General features: G+C 37.9%; 1 protein-coding gene across 7 annotated transcripts in view; it reads left to right on the forward strand.

The window, feature by feature from the left end:
- PHF8 (PHD finger protein 8) overlaps positions 1 to 19,352 on the forward strand; it is a 182,529-nt gene that overhangs the window by 128,050 nt on the left and 35,127 nt on the right. For all 7 annotated transcript variants that reach the window (XM_006162417.3, XM_006162416.3, XM_006162418.3 and 4 more), the window contains 4 exons: positions 2,072 to 2,250; positions 2,547 to 2,632; positions 3,343 to 3,476; positions 4,063 to 4,376. In XM_006162417.3, the coding sequence (XP_006162479.1) occupies positions 2,072 to 2,250; positions 2,547 to 2,632; positions 3,343 to 3,476; positions 4,063 to 4,376 (713 nt within the window). The remainder of the gene's footprint in view (positions 1 to 2,071; positions 2,251 to 2,546; positions 2,633 to 3,342; positions 3,477 to 4,062; positions 4,377 to 19,352) is intronic.

The raw sequence follows: 19,352 nt of genomic DNA on the forward strand, positions 1-19,352 counted from the left end.
GTATGGCTTTGCCACAGTCCCTTCCCCTCTATTCTCCTGGGATTTTGGACATGCACACATGTACCTGGTATGACTTTCAAGCCATCAGGTCTGAGACTCAATCTGATCAGCCATATGGGAGTCCAGTGCCTTAATCATTATGCCACTTGCTGACCCCTGTGTCTGGTTTCTTTCACTCAACACGTAATGTTTTAAAGGTTCATCCACGTTGTAGCATGATCATTAGTTAGTTCTTTTTTATTGTTGAGTAGTATTCCATTGTATGGATACACTACATTTTGTTTATTCGTTCACTAGTTGCTGATCATTTCGATTGTTTCTACTTTTTTGGCTGTTATGAATAATGCTGCTCTGAGCATTCATGTACTAGTTTTTGTTTGCATGTCTATTTCATTTCTCACCTAGAAGTAAAATTGTTGGTTTATGTGATAACTCTGTGTTTAGCTTTTTGCCAAACATTCTGAAGTGTTTGTACCATTTTACATTCCTGCCAGCAGTCATGAATTTCTGCATAAACTGGTCAGCACTCATCATTGTTTTCTCTTTTTGACATAACCATTCTGGTGTATGTAAAGCAATAACTCATTGTGTTTTCTGTTAAAAAAATGGTATATATTTAAAATATATGATGTGATGTTTCGATAATGCTTGCTATAGTCAAGCTAATTAATACCCAGTACGTCACATAGTTACCATTCTTCTGTATATGTATGGTTAAAAACTTAATCCACTCTCTTAGGAAATTTCAAGTGTACAAAACAGTATTATTATATATAGTCACCTTGCTGTAGTTTAGATCTCTTATTCATCTTACTTAACCAAAACTTTATGTCCTTTGACTAATGTCTCCCCTAAACTCTAGTCCCTAGATACCACCATTATACCCTTTTGCACTATGAATTTAGCTTCTTAAAAATTTTATATTTAAAAGAGATCATGCAGTATTTTTCTTTCTGTGTGACTTGTTTCAGTTAGCAAAATGTTCTCTAGGTTCATCTGTGTTGTCACTATGGCAGAGTGGAATGGACTTTTCAGGAATTACTGGCTTTTTATATATCATCTTTGGAGAAATATCTATTTAAATAATTTGCTTGTTTTTAAGTTGGCTTGTTTATCTTATTGAATTATTAGAGTTTTTTAAATATTCTGGATACAAATCCTTTACCAGATAAATGATGTACAAATATTTACCTCCAATCTGTGGCTTGCCTTTTTTATATGCTGAATGGCTTTTTTTGAAGCAGTTTTTAATTTTACCAAATCTGAGGTCACAAAGATATTTTTCTGTCTTCTAGAAATTTTATAATTTAAGCTTTTACATATAAATCTATAGTGTATTTTTACTTAATTTTTATGCATGATGTAAGATAAAGACCTACATCAAATTCTTTCTTTGCATGTGATATCCAGTAGTCTTGACACTGTTTGTTGAAAGGACCATTATTTCCCTCACTATGTTGCCTTGGCACCTTTCTCAAAAATCATTTTTAGGGGGCTGGCAGGTGGCATGGTCGTTAAAGGCACTGGGCTCCCACATGGCTGACTGTGGTTGAAGTCTCAGACCTGGAAACTTGCTTTCTCACTTTCTCTCTCTCTCTCTCTCCCCCTCTCCCCCTCCCCCTCTCCTTCTCCCTCTCCCTTTCCCTCTCTCTCTCTCTGGAAATAAATATTAAAGTAATAATATTAAATAGAGTTAAATAAAATAATTCTTAAATAATTTGTTCATAAATTTAAGGGTTTATTTTATACTTACAATTTGGTTCCACTGTGCTGTATGTCTATCCTTATGCCAGTATCACACTGCCTTGATTACTGTAGCTTTATATAAGTTTAGAAATTGAGTAGTATAAGTCCTCCAACTTTGTTCTTTTTTTCTTTTTCATTGTTTTGATTTTAGAACCGTTGCATGTTCCTATACATTTTACTATCAGCTTGTCAACTTTTATAGAAAAGGCTACCTAAATTTTGATAGAGATTGCATTGAATCTATAGATCAATTTGGGGAGAATTGCTTTCTTCATATTATGCATGACTGTTTGTTTTTTTATGTTCTCCTTCCCCTTCTCTCCAGTACCAAGAGGATAAAGAGCTTATCCAAGTCTCGGCGAGCTAAGATTGCAAAGAAGGCAGACAAAACTAGGCTGGTGGCAGAACAGATGATGGAGGATGAGTTTGACTTGGATTCAGATGATGAGCTGCAGATTGATGAGAGATTGGGAAGGGAGAAGGCAACCCTCATAATAAGACCAAGTGTGTCTCTGTTCTTTTCCTTTGCTGTCCTACTCATTTCATGTTTGTTTGTAGCCCCCTTGATAAACTTAAGACCTTGGGCCTGAGATTGTTGACATTGTGATTTACCAGGCTCTCTAAGTCTCCATTCTTTCCTTTGCTCTAGACATTCATTTATCAACTAAATCCTAACCTCTCTAAATAGTCATCTGTGGTTATTACTTCTAGGAAAACTATAGTCTTATTTCATTTCCTCTAGGTGTTTGGGTCAGTTGTTAATCTTAGCTTCATAATGTGTGCATTTCCCTGTTTTGTAGAATTTCCCCGGAAGTTACCCCGTGCCAAGCCTTGCTCTGACCCAAACCGAGTTCGTGAACCAGGAGAAGTTGAGTTTGACATTGAGGTAGGATCCTGCCCTTTGTGTAGTCTGCTCATTCTAGTCACAGAGATAGAAGACAGTCATTCTAGTTGAGGATGGCAAGAAAACATCCTATATATTCAATTTCCAAAATATGTTTTAAATGAAAGATTGTGCAGTAAGTGCTGCAGATCATATAAATGAAAGATTGCAATTTAGTTGAAATATTTGTAAAATCCTTTAATAAATTTTAGAATAAAAGTTAACATTAAATAGCATAAGGAGTATCTGATTTGGAGTATCTGATAAGACCTTCACAAATTATTTTATTCTACTGAGCCTTAGTTTTTTTTGTTTTGACAATTATTTATTTATTTAATTCTATTTGTTATTACTGTGTTTTAATTTGACCAGACAGAGACAGAGAAAGAGAGAGAAAAGGAAAGCAAGAAAGCAAGCCACCAGGTCCAGGACTTGAACCACAGTGGGCCATATGTGAATCCAGTGCCCTTAACCACCAGGCCACCAGCTGGCCCCAGAGCCTTAGTTTTTTATTTGTAAAATGTGATTATAATATATACCTCAAAGATGTGTGGAGATTAAGAAGAAAGAATGAATAAGTCTGATTAGCACTTGGTCTATACTTGGTGGTAGGTAGATATTAATTAGTATTAGGAGTAAGGCTATCAACCTCGTATTGAAGCCTTACCAGACAAGCTCTGGGCAGCTGAGGTCATATGCTCTCTCTCCAACAGGAGGACTATACAACAGATGAGGACATGGTTGAAGGGGTAGAAGGCAAGCTTGGGAATGGGAGTGGAGCTGGTGGAATTCTTGATCTGCTCAAGGCCAGCAGGCAGGTGGGGGGACCTGACTATGCTGCTCTCACGTGAGTACTGGCTTTGATCTTCCCTTTCCAGGCTGTCAGACAGCACACCCCCTCTTGCCTATGAGGCTAGTTCTGCTGATACTTAATCAGCAGATGCTGATTAAGTACTTAAAGGGACAAAGAATTATCCAGTCCATTTGGACTAAAAGCATAAATAGACATGAAACCTGTCCTAAGGAACAGTCTCACAGGAAAAGAGTGTATAGACTTCAAGAGGAATCAATTTTGAGTGCTTGGGAAGTTCGAAGAGGGACTGGAAGAATCAAGGAAGGATAACTGTTAAAAAATAAATAAAAGGAAAGAATCCAGCATGGGTGAACAGGAAGAGGGATGTGCCCCCTTTTTTGACATCTTGGCTGCTGTCTATGGAGAGACAAGGCAAGAAGGACTGGCTTTTCAGGAAAACAATCTTTGCTACTATCTTGATGCTTTAGCTTGATTTTTAATTTTTCACCTTGTATGGCTCTTCCTTTCTGCTTTCCCCTGATCATTACAGCCATAGTACTTCTTCCCTGAGTATTCTGATGACTGGTTTCCTCTGACAACTAGAAAAATTCCCTCAGCATTTATTCTCTGTCTGTTGCAGTGAGGCCCCAGCCTCTCCCAGTACTCAGGAGGCCATCCAAGGCATGTTGTGCATGGCCAACCTGCAGTCCTCATCGTCCTCACCAGCTACATCCAGCCTGCAGGCCTGGTGGACCGGGGCACAGGAACGAAGCAGTGGGAGCTCCAGCAGTGGGTTGGGCACAGTTTCTAACAGTCCTGCTTCCCAGCGCACCCCAGGAAAGCGACCTATCAAGCGGCCAGCATACTGGAGAACCGAGAGTGAGGAAGAAGAGGAGAATGCTAGTCTGGATGAACAGGACAGCTTGGGAACATGCTTCAAGGATGCAGAGTATAGTAAGGAGTGCTAATAAGCATGTGGGTCCAGGCCAGAAGGGACTCCCATCTCAATCACAATCAATCAAGGATAGTCATAGTGAACAATAGGCCTAGTCTTAAATCTGATGATGCTTAATTTCTCCAAGCCATGTGTTCTTTTTTTTGGGGGGTGGGGTGGGGGTATTTTGCTATAGGGCGTGTGCGCTTGCCTGAGAGACAGAAAGCAAGAAATCACCCCCTGGGGGGATGGCCACACCACAGTCTGTTCTCTACTCTCCTCCTGGGATCTTGGGCACTCACTCACATGCACCTTGTGTGAATTTTGAGACTCTGGGTCTGGGACTTGAACCATGGTCGACTGTGGAAGTCCAGTAATGTAACCATTATGCTATCTACTGGTCCCACCATGTGTTTTTAATGTGTAAAATGGGGGCTGTCTCATGGCTTTATGTAAGAATTAGAGATTATTCTTTCACAGAGTACCTGGCATAGTGTCTTTCTCAAAAAATAATAACCATTATAATCATCTGTCATTTAATTTTAGTACTGTCCAAACTTACTGCCAGTGACTTTTGCCCTCTTACCTGATTGACTTGTTCTGTGTCAGCTAGTTCATTTCTTGCAAAGGTATTTAATGACCTTTTAGTGGGCTCTTTGCATTTAAGAGATGATTCCCTTTTAAACGCTAAGATTTACTGAGTACTATACTTACTGTATAAAGTGCTTTTTTGTATAGTGCAGGTGGCTATAATGTGGGTTTTTCTTTTAATATTATTTTAAAAAGTTATACAAATGGATTGAACATTAGAACCTGGCAGAAAATGCAGAATTTCTTTTGACTAACACTCTTACCCCTCTGAGCCCAAAAGTAACCTTTATTTATTTATTTTCTTTTTTTTTTCTTTTTTTTTTTTTTTAGAGAGGTTTTTGCTATAGGGCACATGTGCTCGCTAGAAAGACAGAGAGAGACAGAAAGCGAGAAATCACCCCCTGGGGAGATGGCCACACCGCAATCCCTTCTCCTCCATTCTCCTCTCGGGATCTTGGGCACGCACGCACACACGCCCAGCGTGAGTTTAAGCCACCAGGTCCGGGACTCAAACCACGGTCGGCTACATGGGAGTCCAGCGACATAGCCATTACGCTAACTGCTAGTCCCCCAGTAACCTTTATTTTCAGCTCGACATATACCTTTCATTTTGTTGTGTTTATGTCCATATATAGACATATGTTGACAGGGATATAGTTTAGTGTGTGTGTTTCTACAACCTGCTTGGGTATCTTTCTATTGCTATATCAGGATAAAGAGATACACCTAAGTACGTAGATATCTACCCACTGCATAGTATTTTATAACATTTTTTTCTTATTTATGTTAGAGTGTGTTTGCAGAAACAAGAGAGAAGGAGAGGAAGTACCCTCTACAGGGTATGGTCACACTGTGATTACCTTTCCACTCATAGGGCAGTTGGATCTTGGACACTCAGGCACATGCCCAGTATGTTTGAGGCTGACTAGGCCAGGTATTTGAACCTTTATGGCCATGTGAGATCTGGCTTTTCTTGAACATTGCATTACTGCTACACCACAAAGCTGGGACCCTCTGCCTAGTATTTTAGTAGTGTAGAGGTACATCTTATATTTAATCATTCCCTACCGATTGACATTTAGGTTGTTTCTAAGTTTTGCTGTTACTGACAATGATGCAGTGAAATTTCTTATAATAACTCTTTGTGTTTGTGTACAAGTTAATATTTCTCTAAAGTTAGGTAGACTTGCTGAATCGAATGGTACAAGATAAGTGTTAATAGATGGTGCCAAAATCCCTTCTAGAAGGGCCAGTAGTGTATGAGACATATCTGCTTACCCACAACCTTACCACAGGTGGATATTATTAGTCTTTTTAAGTTTTGTCAATCCCATTCAAAAGACGGTATTTCCATTTCTTTCTTTTCTTTGTTTATTGGCTCTTCTTTATTCCTTTTCTGTGAATTATCTATTCTGCCTTTCATCTATCTTTAAAATGAGAATTTTAAAAATTTATAATGTCTTTTTTTTTGGAGAGGTTTTTGCTATAGGGCACATGCGCTCGCCAGACAGACAGAAAGAGACAGAGAGACGGAAAGCGAGAAATCACCCCCCAGGGGGGATGGCCATGCCGCAATACCTTCTCCTCCATTCTCCTCTAGGGATCTTGGGCATGCACACACATGCGCCTGGTGTGAGTTTTAAGCCACTGGGTCTGGGACACGAACTGCGGTCAACTACATGGGAGTCCAGCGACATAGCCATTACGCTAACTGCTGGTCCCTAAAATTTATAATGTCTTTTAGCCTATAGAAGATTTCAATTTTTATGTAGTCACCTTTACCAGTTTTTTTAAGAAGTTTTTGTCTTAGGGTGGATGCACTCACTGGAGGGAGGGAGGGAGGGAGGGAGAGAGAGAGAGAGAGAGAGAGAGAGAGAGAGAAGTGAGAAATAAACCTCCTCCAAGGGGGATATCCATGCCACAATCCCTTCTGCATTCTCCTCCAAGGGATCATGGGCACACATGTACACATGTCTCATGTGAGTTTCAAGCTGTGGGTCTGAGGCTTGAACTGCAGTCAACCATGTGGGAGTCCATTGACATACCTGCTATGTCATCTGCTGGCCCCTTTCTTTACCAAATTTTAATAGTTGTATTTCATGTTTTATTTAAGAAGGCCTTGTATTTCACCTAAAATTTGTAAAGAAGATAAAATGTTAGCTCTTTTTCTGGATTTAAGTTTTGTGAATTGTGGGCACTAAGAATCTAATTTTATTTTTTTTCTGTGTGGATAGTCATTTACCCCCAAACCACTTATTCACTAAATCATAATTATCTCCCTGATTTTAAGTTTTACCTTTCTTTTTTCTTTTTTCTTTTTCTTTTTTTTTTTTTTTTTTTGAGAGGTTTTCACTATAGGGCGCGTGCGCTCACCAGACAGAGAGAGACAGAAAGCGAGAAATCACCCCCCAGGGGGGATGGTCACGCCGCAATCCCTTCTCCTCCATTCTCTTCTCAGGATCTTGGGCACGCACGCACACACACCCAGTGTGAGTTTTAAGCCACCGGGTCCGGGACGCGAACCGCGGTCGACTACATGGGAGTCCAGCGACATAGCCATTACGCTAACTGCTGGTTCCCAAGTTTTACCTTTCTTAGAAACTAAGTTCCCACACATATTTGGTATTGTTTCCTACTCTTACTCCAGTTCTGTGCCTTAATACCTCTGTGACCTTGAGCAAGCTAGTTAACCTCTCTGTGATAATAGTACCTACCTTATAGGTTGTTGGAAAATTGACTGAATATGCATGAAGCAATTAAACCATTGTTTAGCACATGGTAAGCACTATGTGTTAGATATTATTACTATTATTCAATTCTATAAAATGAATTTGTCCATTGCTACGGCAATACTTTGTACATTGGTTACTATAGACCTTTTTTTTTTTTTTGGACCAAATCCTCTTTACAGAACTTGTTCTGGACTTTTGGCAAGCATAAATTTTCAGCAAGCCCATCACTTCTGGGGTAAGTTTTGCTAAGCTGTGATTGATTTGAGGGACATTCTAAGCTGTCCTGGCCACCCTCCCTACCTTCAGCAGTCGTATAGCCAAGACATCTTTATCTGGTTTAGCCAGTCCTCTCCGAACAAATAGCTCACTCAGCTATTACTAATCCTTTTCTATTCCAGATGAATTATAGAATTAACTTGTCAAACTCCTTGAAAAATCCTATTAGGATCTTTTATTGGGGTTGCATGACATTTGTAGATTAATTTAGGGAGATTGACATCTTTTATTAGCGGCTTCTGTTATTATGGGATGTATGAAATTCCTTAGCGGCTTCTGTTATCATGGGATGTATGAATTCCTGTAAAACCTTGAAAATTTGTACTCTAAAAATAATGAGGCTTACTAGAAAAGAGATTAGGGGCACATTCTTGAAGATCTATGTGACTTTGAAGCCAAAACACTAATCCAAATAATAGCAGTCCTAATATAATCTTTGCCTAGTTACAGCCCATTGACATTTGCAGCTGGCAGAATCACAGTGAGTGGATCTTCTGTAGTCTTAAACTCTGGACTCAGGCTTCCTCCTTGGAGACGTGGATTCTTGAAGGCATTTGCTTCAAATGGATACCAGCTTCAACAAATGAATATCTGATCTAAGCCAGCCAGGTGGCCTGGTGGTCAATGTGCTAGATCCCTCATGGCTGACTTTGTGGTTCTAATTCCAGACCCAGTGACTTGAAAGACATACTAGATGCATGTGCATGCATGCCAGAAGTCCCAAGAGGAGAATGGAGGAAAAGGGCCATCCCCCCTGTGGGGTGATTTTCACTTTCTCACTTTCTCTCTGTCTCTTTCTCTCTCTCTCTCTGGTGAGTGCATGTGCTCTATAGCAAAACTAAAAAACAAACAGATAAATAAATAAAAGTAGTAAAAAAAAAAAAAAAAAAGAAAGAAAAAAAGAAAAAAATTGTTCCAAGGCTTAGTCTTTTAGTTTTTATTTATTTTTTTAAATACAGGGAGAAATATTTTTGAACCTTTTCCATCTGTTCTTTCAGCCAGCCTCTTGCCCCACTAGAACATAATTTTCTTCTTCCTTTTTTTTTCTTTCTTCCTTCTGCTTTCTTTCCTCATCTTTCTTTTTCCCTCTTCTCTCTTCTTCATTCTTCTTTCATCTTCTTCATTTGCTAGAGGGTGTCTGTGCTTATAAGAGAGAGACCAAGAAAGATAGAGAAAGTAAGAAAACACCCCCTGTGGGGCATTGGTCACACCACAATTCCCTCTCCTCCATCTTGCCCTCATTTCAGGGTTTTGGGCACACATGCACACACACTCTGCATGGTATTTTAAAAATAATTTACATTTAATCATTGTACATATTTATAGGATATAATATGGTTTATCAAAGCATTCATGCAGTGCATGTTAATCAAGTCAGAGATATTACCATATACATCATACTCAACAAATACTTGTCTCTCTTGTGTTTGTTAAATGTTTTTTTGTCTTCCTGAGCCCTTCCCACATACCCCTCACCATCAACCCTCTTCTATATAGTCTCTGGTATCTACATTGCCAGCCCTGCTATTATTATCTTCTACTATTTCAGTTTCTGTCATAAAGTACAGTCATTTGATATATATTGAGTAGGAACATACAGTGTCTGCCTTTTAATGTCTGACCTGCTTTGCCTAGCATTAAACTTCCTATACTTACCCACTTTATATCAAATATCATTCATTTTGGGGCATTTAAGTTGATTCCATGTCTTAGCAATTGTGAATAACAATAAACATTGATGTGCTAGTGTTTTTACAACTGAGTGTTTTCCTATCCTCTGGGTAAATACCCAGGAGTGCTATTAGTGGGTCATGTGGTAGTTCTATTTGTAGATTTTCTTTTAAAATGTATTCTTTTTTGTTTTTAGAATTATTTTATTTAACTTTTTAAATTTATTATTATTATCATGATTATTTTTCAGTTTGATCAGAAAGAGACAGAGAGAGAGAGAGGGAAAGTGAGAAAGCAAGCCACCAGGTCCGAGACTTGAACCATGGTCAGCCATGTGAGAGTCCAGCGCCTTTAACCACCATGCCACTTGCCAGCCTCTGTTTGTAGATTTTTGAGAACCTATGTATTGCTTTCCACAGTGACTGTATTAATTTATATTCTTACCAGCAATGTAGGAGGGTTCCCTTTTCACCACAGCCTTACCAGCACTTATAGTTCTTAATTTTTTATTATTGTTTATTATTATTATTCATACATTCAATTGCTATACATCATTTAGATTGTAAAGAGACTTTACCCAGCATGATATACACCTCAGACCAGCCCAGTTGGAAATACCATACACGTCATCCTCAACAGGTAATAAACCATATCTGTGTCCCACTAATATCATACCTCTCTATTTTTTCATCTGAATTTCCCTTCCTACACTCTTCCCTCTCCTACTCTCCTTCCACTTTGTCCAAAGTATTCATAACAATTTTCAATGCTTCTATGTCCTTCAGTCTTTCCATCTCTACCACAGAGTGCAGACAGTTGGTATATATTAAGTGGAGACATAAAATGTCTCTCTTTCATAGCCTGACTTGTCTTCACTCAGTAATAAGTCTTCCATATTTGTCCACTTTCTATCACATGCCAAGGTCTTTTTTTTTAATGACTGAATAGTATTTATTTTATGGAGTATATGTGCCACACTTTTTCAATACATTCGTCTGTTTGTGGACATTTGGGTTTGGTTCCATGTTTTAGCAATTGTGAATATTGTTGCCATAAATATAGATGTGCAAGCACTTTTCCAACCAAGCATTCTCCTGTCCTTTGGGTAGATACTCAGGAGTAGAATTGTTGGATCAAATAGTAGTTATGTTTGAAGATCTTTGAGGAACCTCCATATTGTCCTCCACAGTAGTTGGACTAATTTACATTCCAACCAGCAGTATAGGAGATTTCCCTTTCACCTCATCCCTCCCAGCACTTATGATTTTTTTTTTTTAATCTTATCCATTTTGACTGGGATTAGGTGGTATTTCGTTGTAGTTTTGATCTGCATCTCCCTAATGGTGAGGGATGTTGAACATTTTTTCATATGTTTTTTGGCTGTTCATATGTCTTCCATAGAGAATTATTTATTCAGCTCATTTTCCCATCTTTTTATTGGGTTAATCATTTTCTTCCAGGTAAGCCACTTAAGTTCCTTGTGTATTCTGGTTATCAGTCCCTTATCTGAGGTATAGTTTACAAGAATTCTCTCCCATTCTGAGGGTTGTTGATTCACCTTATTTATTGTGTCCTTTGCTGTGCAGAAACTTCTTAATCTTCTTAATCACCTGTATATTTTGGAGATTATTACCTGTGCTTTGGAGGTCTTGCTTAAGAAATCTTTGCCTACCCCAATGACTCCCAGAGTTTCCCTAGTGTTTCCCCAAGTAGTTTTATACTTTGAGGTGTTAGGTTTAGATCTTTGATCCACTTTGAGTTGATTTCTGTTAATGATGGCAAAAGGAGTTAGATTCATCTTTCTGCGGGTGGATACTTCAGTTTTTCCAGTGCCATTTGCTAAAGAGGTTTTACTTTTCCCATTGGATTGACTGGTACCCTTTGTGAAAGATCAGTTTAGTTGTATGTTTCGGGGGTAATTTCTGGGGTCTCTAATTCCATTGGTCCTCATGTCTGTTTTTGTGCCAGTACCATGTTGTTTTGACTATCACAGCTTTGTACTATATTTTGGAGTCAGGAAGTGGGATGCAACCCACTCTACTCTTTTTGTGTAGGATTGCTTTGGCAATATGGGCTGTTTTATGGCTCCAGACAAATTCTATGTTTTTTTCTAGAACTGTGAAGAATGTCTCTTGTAATTTTATAGGGATTACATTAAATATGTACATTAATTTGGGTAGGATTGCCATTTTGATTCTATTAATTCTTCCAATCCAGGAACATGGGATGTCCTTCCACTTTTTTGTGTCATTTTTTATTACTTTATTAAGATTTTCATACTTTTCCTTATAGAGGTCTTTGACTTTCTTGGTTAATTTTATTCCTAGGTATCTTATACTTTGTGCGGCTATGGTAAATGGGATTACTTTCTTCAGTTCTGCCTCTGTCTGCTTGTTGTATGTGTATAGAAATGCTATAGATTTTTGTAAGTTAATTTTATATCCTGCCACTTTACTGTATGCATTTATTACTTCCAGAGTTTTTTTGTGGATACTATTGGGTCTTCTGTGTGTACAGTCATGTCATCTGCAAACAGATAGTTTTAACTCTTCTTTTTCTATTGGATTGGCTTTTATTTCTTTCTCTTGTCTGATCACATTGGCTAGGACTTCCAATACTATATTGAATAGGAGTGGAGACAGTGGGCAGCCTTGTCTTGTACCAGTTTTTAGTGGCAAAGCTTTCAGCTTTTCCCCATTCAGTATAATGTTAGCTATAGGTTTCTCATAAGTGACTTTTATTATGCTGAGAAACGATCCTTCTATGCCAGTTTTACTGAGAGTCTTAATCATGAAGGAATGTTGTATTTTGTCAAATGCTTTTTTCTGCATCGATTGAAATGATCGTATGGTTTTTATCTTTCTTTCTGTTAATATGGTGTATTACATCTATGTTTTTGTATATGATGAATCACCCTTGCATCCCTGTAATAAAGCCTACATGCTTGTGATGAATAATTTTTTTATGTGCTGTTGGATACGGTCTGCAAGTATCTTGTTGAGAATTTTTCCATCTATATTCATCAGAGATAAAGTTTACCTTTCTTGTGTGTTCTTAATTTTTTTTTTAGTAATAGCTATTCAGACTTGGGTTAGGTGGTATATCATTGTGATTTTGACTTGCATTTCCCTTGTGATAAGAGATATTGGGCATTTTTTCATAACATTTTTTGGCCATTCACATATCTTCCTTGTTGAGTTAGTTGTCTGTTCAGCTTATTTGCCCATTTTTAAGTTGGATTGTTTATTTTTGTACGGGTAATTTGCTGGGGTTCCCTATATCTTCTGGTTATCATTCCATTGTCTGAAGCATGTTTTGGAAATTTCTCCCATTCCGAGGGCTGTCTCTTCCCTCTGACTATTCTTTCCTTTGTTGCACAAAAGCTTTTTAGCCTGATGTAGTCCCACTCATCAATGTTTGGGACTATTGCCTGGGCTTTAGGGGTCTTATTAAAGAAATTTTTGTCTACTTCAATGTCTTTGAAAGTTTCCCCTTTGTTTTCTTCTAGCAGTTTTATAGTTTGAGACTTTAGATCTTTGATCCATTTTGAGTTTACTTCTGTTAATGATGAGAAATAGGGATCTGGTTTCATTTTTATGTAGGTGGATATCCAGTTCTTCCAGCACCATTTGCTGAGGAGACTATCTCTTCTCCACTGGATTATCTTGTGCTGTTTGTAAAAAATCAGTTTCATGTTTGGGGTTTATTTCTGGGTTATCTATTCTGTTCTGGTTTATGAGCCTGTTTTTGTGCCAGTGCTATGCTGTTTTTCTTTTCACAGCTTTATAATATATTTTGAGTTTGGGCAGTGAGTTCCCTTCTACTCTCATCTTTTTGCACAGTATTGTCTTGATGACACAGATAATTCCAGATAAAGTTTATGATTTTTTTCTATTTCTGTGAAGAATGTCACTGATAATTTGATCAGGATTACATTGAATTTGTAAATTAATTTGGATATAATTGACATTTTGATACATTAATTCTTCCAATCCAGAAACATTGGTGTCTTTCCACTTTTGTGTATCATATTCCACTTCTATTTTCAGTGTTTTATAGTTTTTCTTATAGAGGTCTTTCACTTCCTTGGCTAGGTATATTGCTAGTTACTTTTGTGTGTGTGTGTGTGCGTGTGTGTATATGACTATTATAAATGGATTACTTTCTTTGATTCTACTTAGTCTGTTCATTGTTGGTATAAAAAACTACTGTAGATATTTGTATATTGATTTTGTATCCTGCCACTTTACTGAATTAATTTATCACTTTTAGGATTTTTTCTTTTTTTGGTGGATTAATTTGCCTTTTTAGTGTATATTATTGTGATGTTTTCAAACAGAGATAATTTCACTCTCTTCCTATTTGAATGCCTTTTATTTTACTCTTGTCTGATTGCATTGACTAGGACTTCCATTAATGTGTTGAAAGAAGTGGGGAAAGTGGGCAGACTTGTCTTGTTCCAGAAGAAAGCTTTTGCCTGTTTGTTATGTTAACTATGGATTTATCATGTAGATTGTTGCAAAATGTCTATTCTTTACTGATTTTACTGAGAGTCTTAATCATGAAGAGATGTTGTATTTTATTACTTTTTCTAGATTAATTTATATAATCATATAATTTTTATTTTTCTTTCTGTTAATGTGATAGATTACATTTATTATTTTGCATGTGTTGAACCACCCTCGCATGCCTGGGATAAAGTCTACCTGGTCATGGTATACAATCTTTTTTTTTTTTTTTTTTTTTTTTTTAAGGTTTTTTCTATAGAGTACGTGTACTCACCAGAGAGATAGAGAGACAGTGAAAGGAAAAGTGAGAAATACTTCCCAAGGGAGATGGCCATGCTGCAATCTCCTCTCCATTCTCTTCTTGGTTTTCGGGCATGCATGCATATGCAGCTGGTGTGATTTTCAAGTCACTGAGTCTGGACTTAAAGCACTGTTAGCCATGTGAATCCAGCACCTTAACCACCACGCCACCTGCTGCTCTAGTATATATAATCTTTAATGTGCTATTGGATTTGATTTGCTAGCATCTTTTTGAGGGTTTTTGTATCTGTATTTATCAGGGATATTAGTCTGTAGTTTTGTTTTGTCATTGTTATGGCCTTGTCTGCTTATGATACAGGCTTCATAGAATGAGTTTGGCAGGGTTCTTTGATTTTGGATTTTTAGAAATACTTTGAGGATAATTTGCATGAGCTCTTCTTTAAGAGTTTTGTAGAATTCAGAGGGACCAGCAGTTAGTGTAATTGCTATGTTGCTGGACTCCCATGTAGTCCACCGTGGTTCGAGTCCTGGACCTGGCGGCTTAAATTCAAGCTGGGCACATGTGCGTGCGTGCCCAAGATCCCAAGAGGAGAATGTAGGAGAAGGGATTGCAGCGTGGCCATCCCCCTTTGGGGGTGATTTCTCGCTTTCTGTCTCTCTCTGTCTTTCTGGTGAGTGCATGTGCCCTATAGCCAAAAAAAAAAAGGTTTTAAAACAGTACTGTTTACTTGTTAATCTATGAAGAAACCTAGCGTGAACCTTCCTTCTGGGCTTTACTTAAGGAGGAGCCTGTTTATTACGGATTAACTATCATTGCTTGTTTTCAGTCTATTCAGACTTCCTGTTTCTTCCTGGTTCAGTCTACATAAAGTATATGTGTCCAGAATTTTGTCCATCTTATGTTATGTGGTTTTTCTTGTTTATTGACATATAGGCACTTATAGTATGCTCTCGTGCTCTTTTGTATTTCTATTTTATCTGTTATAATGTTGCCTGTTTCATTGCTTTTATCTGGTTTCTTTCTCTGTTCTTTTTGATTAGGAAATAGCGTGACAATTTTGTTTATCCTCGTAAAGAACCAACTTTTGGTTTAATTTATTTTCTGTAGAATTCTTTTATTTTCTCTTTATTTCTGCTCTAATCTTTATTATTTTATTCTGGTGTTTTGGGGTTATTTTGATTGTTGTTTTTACTGTTTCTTAAAATGTATCTTTAGTGGGACCAGCAGTTGGTGTAATGGCTATATGTCACTGGACTCCCATGTAGCCGACTGTGGTTCGAGTCCTGGACCAGATGGCTTAAACTCACACTGGGTTGCCTGTGCGTGCATGCCCAGGATCCTGAGAGGAGAATGGAGGAGAACGGCGTGGCCATCTCCCATGGGGGGTGATTTCTTGCTTTCTGTCTCTCTGTCTCTCTGTCTTTCTGGCGAGAGCACATGCCCTATAGCAAAAACCTCTCCAAAAACAAACAAAAAAATGTGTCTTTAAGTTGTTTATTTACAACCTTTCTGGTTTTTTCTTGTGAGCACTAATTGCTATGAACTTCTTTCTTATGGCTGCTTTCACTGTTTCCCCTAGATCGTGGAGAGTTGTGTGTTCATTGTTGTTTGAATAAATTTTTTATTTCAGTCTTAATTTGTTCAGTAGTTATGAAGTTGTTCAGGAGTTGGTTGGTTAGTTTCCATTATTTGTGCATTTTTGAGGGTTCTCTCTGTAGTTGATTTCAATTTTAACTTCATTTTGATCTTTAGACATTACTAGATACAATTTCTATACTTTCAAACTTGTAAAGGACTTTTTTGGATGGTATCATGTGGCTGATCTTCAAAAATGTTCTTTGTGGGTGTAAGAAAAATGTATATTTTGTGGTTGTTGTGTGGAATGTTGTATAGATGTCTGCCCAATCCATTTTGTTTATGGTATACTTTAGCTTTGTGTCTCTTTATTTATATTTTTGTCTATATGATCTATCCAGAGGTGACAGTAGGGTGTTGAAATCTCCAATGATTAATACATTGCCCTCTATCTCTCCCTTTATATAGTAGTCTTTCTTTCATGTCTTTGGGTGTGTAAATATTTATAAATGTTATATCTTCTTGGTGGATTAGTCCTTTTAGTACCATATTGTTTCCTTCTTTGTCTCTTCTTACACCTTTGTTTTTCCTGAAGTCTGATCTGTCTGATGTCAGTATCTGTCTGATATCAGTATCACAGCTCTAGACCTTTTTGGTTTCTACTTACATGAAATACCGCTTTCCAGTTCTTCACTTTCAAGCCTTTGTCATTGAGGTGTGTTTCTTTTAAGTGGCATATGTAGGGCTCCTGGTTATTTTTGGTTTATTTGTTTTTTGTTTTTGTTTTGTTTTTGTTTGTTTTTAAATGTATTCATCTAGTGTCTTTTACTTGGAGAAATTTAATCCATTAACATTCAACATTACTATCAATATATATGGACTTGCTCCTGACATTTTATTAGTAATATTCTTATTTTTAATGTACTATCTTATTTCTATTTTTCAGTCTTTCATTTTTGTAATACAATATTACCTTCAATACTTCTTTAAAAATTATTTATTGAATTCCATTTGTAACTATTTTAAAATTTGATCAGACAGATACAGAGAAAGAGAGAAAGGATAATGAGAAAACAAAGTCACCAGGTCTAGGACTCAAGCCATGGTCAGGCATGTGGGAGTCTAGTGCCTTAACCACGATGCCACCTGCCAGCACCATCCCTTCATTACTTCTTGATGAGCTGATCTAATGTTGGCAGATTCTTTCAGGTTTTTTAAAATCAGAGAATGATTTCATTTCTTCTTTCCATTTAATGGATCCCAGTGTGTTTTTCAAGCTGCCAAATTCTGGACTTGAACCATGTGGTTGGCCTTCTTTCCTTAACCATCAGGCCATGTCCTATCTCCTAGAACGTAACTTTATAGAAAATAGCTACTGCTTGTTCTTTTTCTGATGGGAGGCACTATTGCAGGATTTTAATCTTCTGTCTGTATAACTTCATATATTCTTTCTTTTTCCTCTTTTGATGGATTTATTGATTGCAAAACAGAGAAGAAAGGCAAAACTACTCACAGCCAAGGAATGACAACCCATGTTTGTCTTTTTCAGTCCTGTAGTATCTGAAATACTGAAGTTTATCCAGTACATCATAAACCCATGCTTGTTCTGTGTGTCATAAGGACAGAAATAGGTGATGAAAAATTCACTGGTGGTATTTTCAATCAATTAATATGGTAGGCCTTCCCTTTGGGGTCTGTCAGGATGACTACATCCCAACAGGCAATGCTGATGCCAATGACCATTTGCGTAATAATCCCTGGGCTCAAGGGGTATCCCAGCTTCATGGGCTTCCACACCACTCACTACACATATGCTCTCACCCCTATCAGCCCTGACCTGGAGAACAAGCGACAACTCCAGCAGTTGTTAAATAGGGCAGCTTCCACTGGAGAAGTCAATGTTCCAGGTGTAGCTAGAGGCGCTGGCTTGGCTGAGAAGGGGAACTTGGTGGGTGTACCAACCTTGATGGTCTCAAGAGGCAGGGATAGATGAGAACCTGTGTTGTGGAAGTTAGCCTCAGCCATAGGCGTCTTCAGTTTGGACTCAGCTTCATATATTCTTAAGATTTTCTCTGTAGATGTGAGAAAGTTTATCACTAACTGGTTAAAACGAACATGTTGGGGAAAACTTGCTTTTGAACCTATATAACTTCAGACGGTATCAGCATCATTCCTCTGTTTACCTTTTGGGTATGAATAGTCACACAATAGACCATCTTTTCTTTCTGTTTTCAAATATGTTCAATCTCTCCATTTACCCAGGTCTTGTACATCTCTTTTTTGGTTTATTTCCTTTCAGTTTATTCTTAAATATTTTATTTTGGGCCCTTATAAAAGTGTCATCTTTTTGTGCATTATGTTTTCTAATCAGCAGCATGTTGCTGGTATGGAAGGAAATGGTTGATTTTTCCATATTAATCCCTTATTGGATCACTTTACTAAACTCTTAGAAGTTCTGTTAGTTTTTCAGTTAATTATTTTGAATTCTTGAGGTAGTTGATTTGTTTCCTGTATTAGTTTGGTAGGGCTGCCATAACAAAATGCCACAGACAGAGTGACTGTAACAACAGAAACTTATGTCCTCACTATTCTGGAGGCTTATAGTCCCAAGATCAGTATGTTGGCATTGCGGGTTTCTCTTAAAATCTCTTTCTTTGGCTGATAGATGAACTATCTCTTGCCGCATGTTTATATGGTATCTCTCTCAGCACATATTCCCCTGATGTGACTCTGTGTGTCTAATCTTTTCTTCTAATGAAGTCATCAGTCAGACTAGATTATGGCCCACCTTAATGATTTCATTTTTAATTTATTATCTCTTTAAAGGGCCAACCCAGGGGACAGTCAAACAGGTTCCCTGGGGGAGGGAGTGAGAGATGGGACAAACACATGCACACACACACACACAGAGTGGAGACAATACGAGATGCTAATCAAGTCGTCATCTTCTCCTCCCGTTTATTGAGGAAAAATGGTGAGTTATATACAGGCTGGTGGGCACTGATTGGTTGCCCGAAATGCAAATGAGATAGAACAGCATGAACCAATCATTGGTGTGGGTGGATCTCTTGCGTTGCCTAGAAACCCATCCGCCCCCAGGAAGAAGGGTTGGTCACATGATTTCTGAGAAACTGTTTGCTCAGTGAGGAAGTGAAGCCTAATGGTTTCCAAGATGGCGGATAGCTCAAGATGGCTTCCTTATGCAGTGCCCTCCACAGCCTATCTTCAAATATAGTCAAATTTAGAGGTATTGGGGATTAGCACTTCCACATATGAATTTTAGGGGGACACACTTTGCCCATAACACCACCTTTTTGTCTAGTATTCATCCTTTTGCATTTACTACTTTTTTGGGGGGTGGGGGAGAGGTTTTCGCTATAG

The sequence above is a fragment of the Tupaia chinensis genome, unplaced genomic scaffold (assembly GCF_000334495.1).
Source record: "Tupaia chinensis unplaced genomic scaffold, TupChi_1.0 Scaffold139962_1, whole genome shotgun sequence".
Classification (NCBI taxonomy): Eukaryota; Metazoa; Chordata; class Mammalia; order Scandentia; family Tupaiidae; genus Tupaia; species Tupaia belangeri.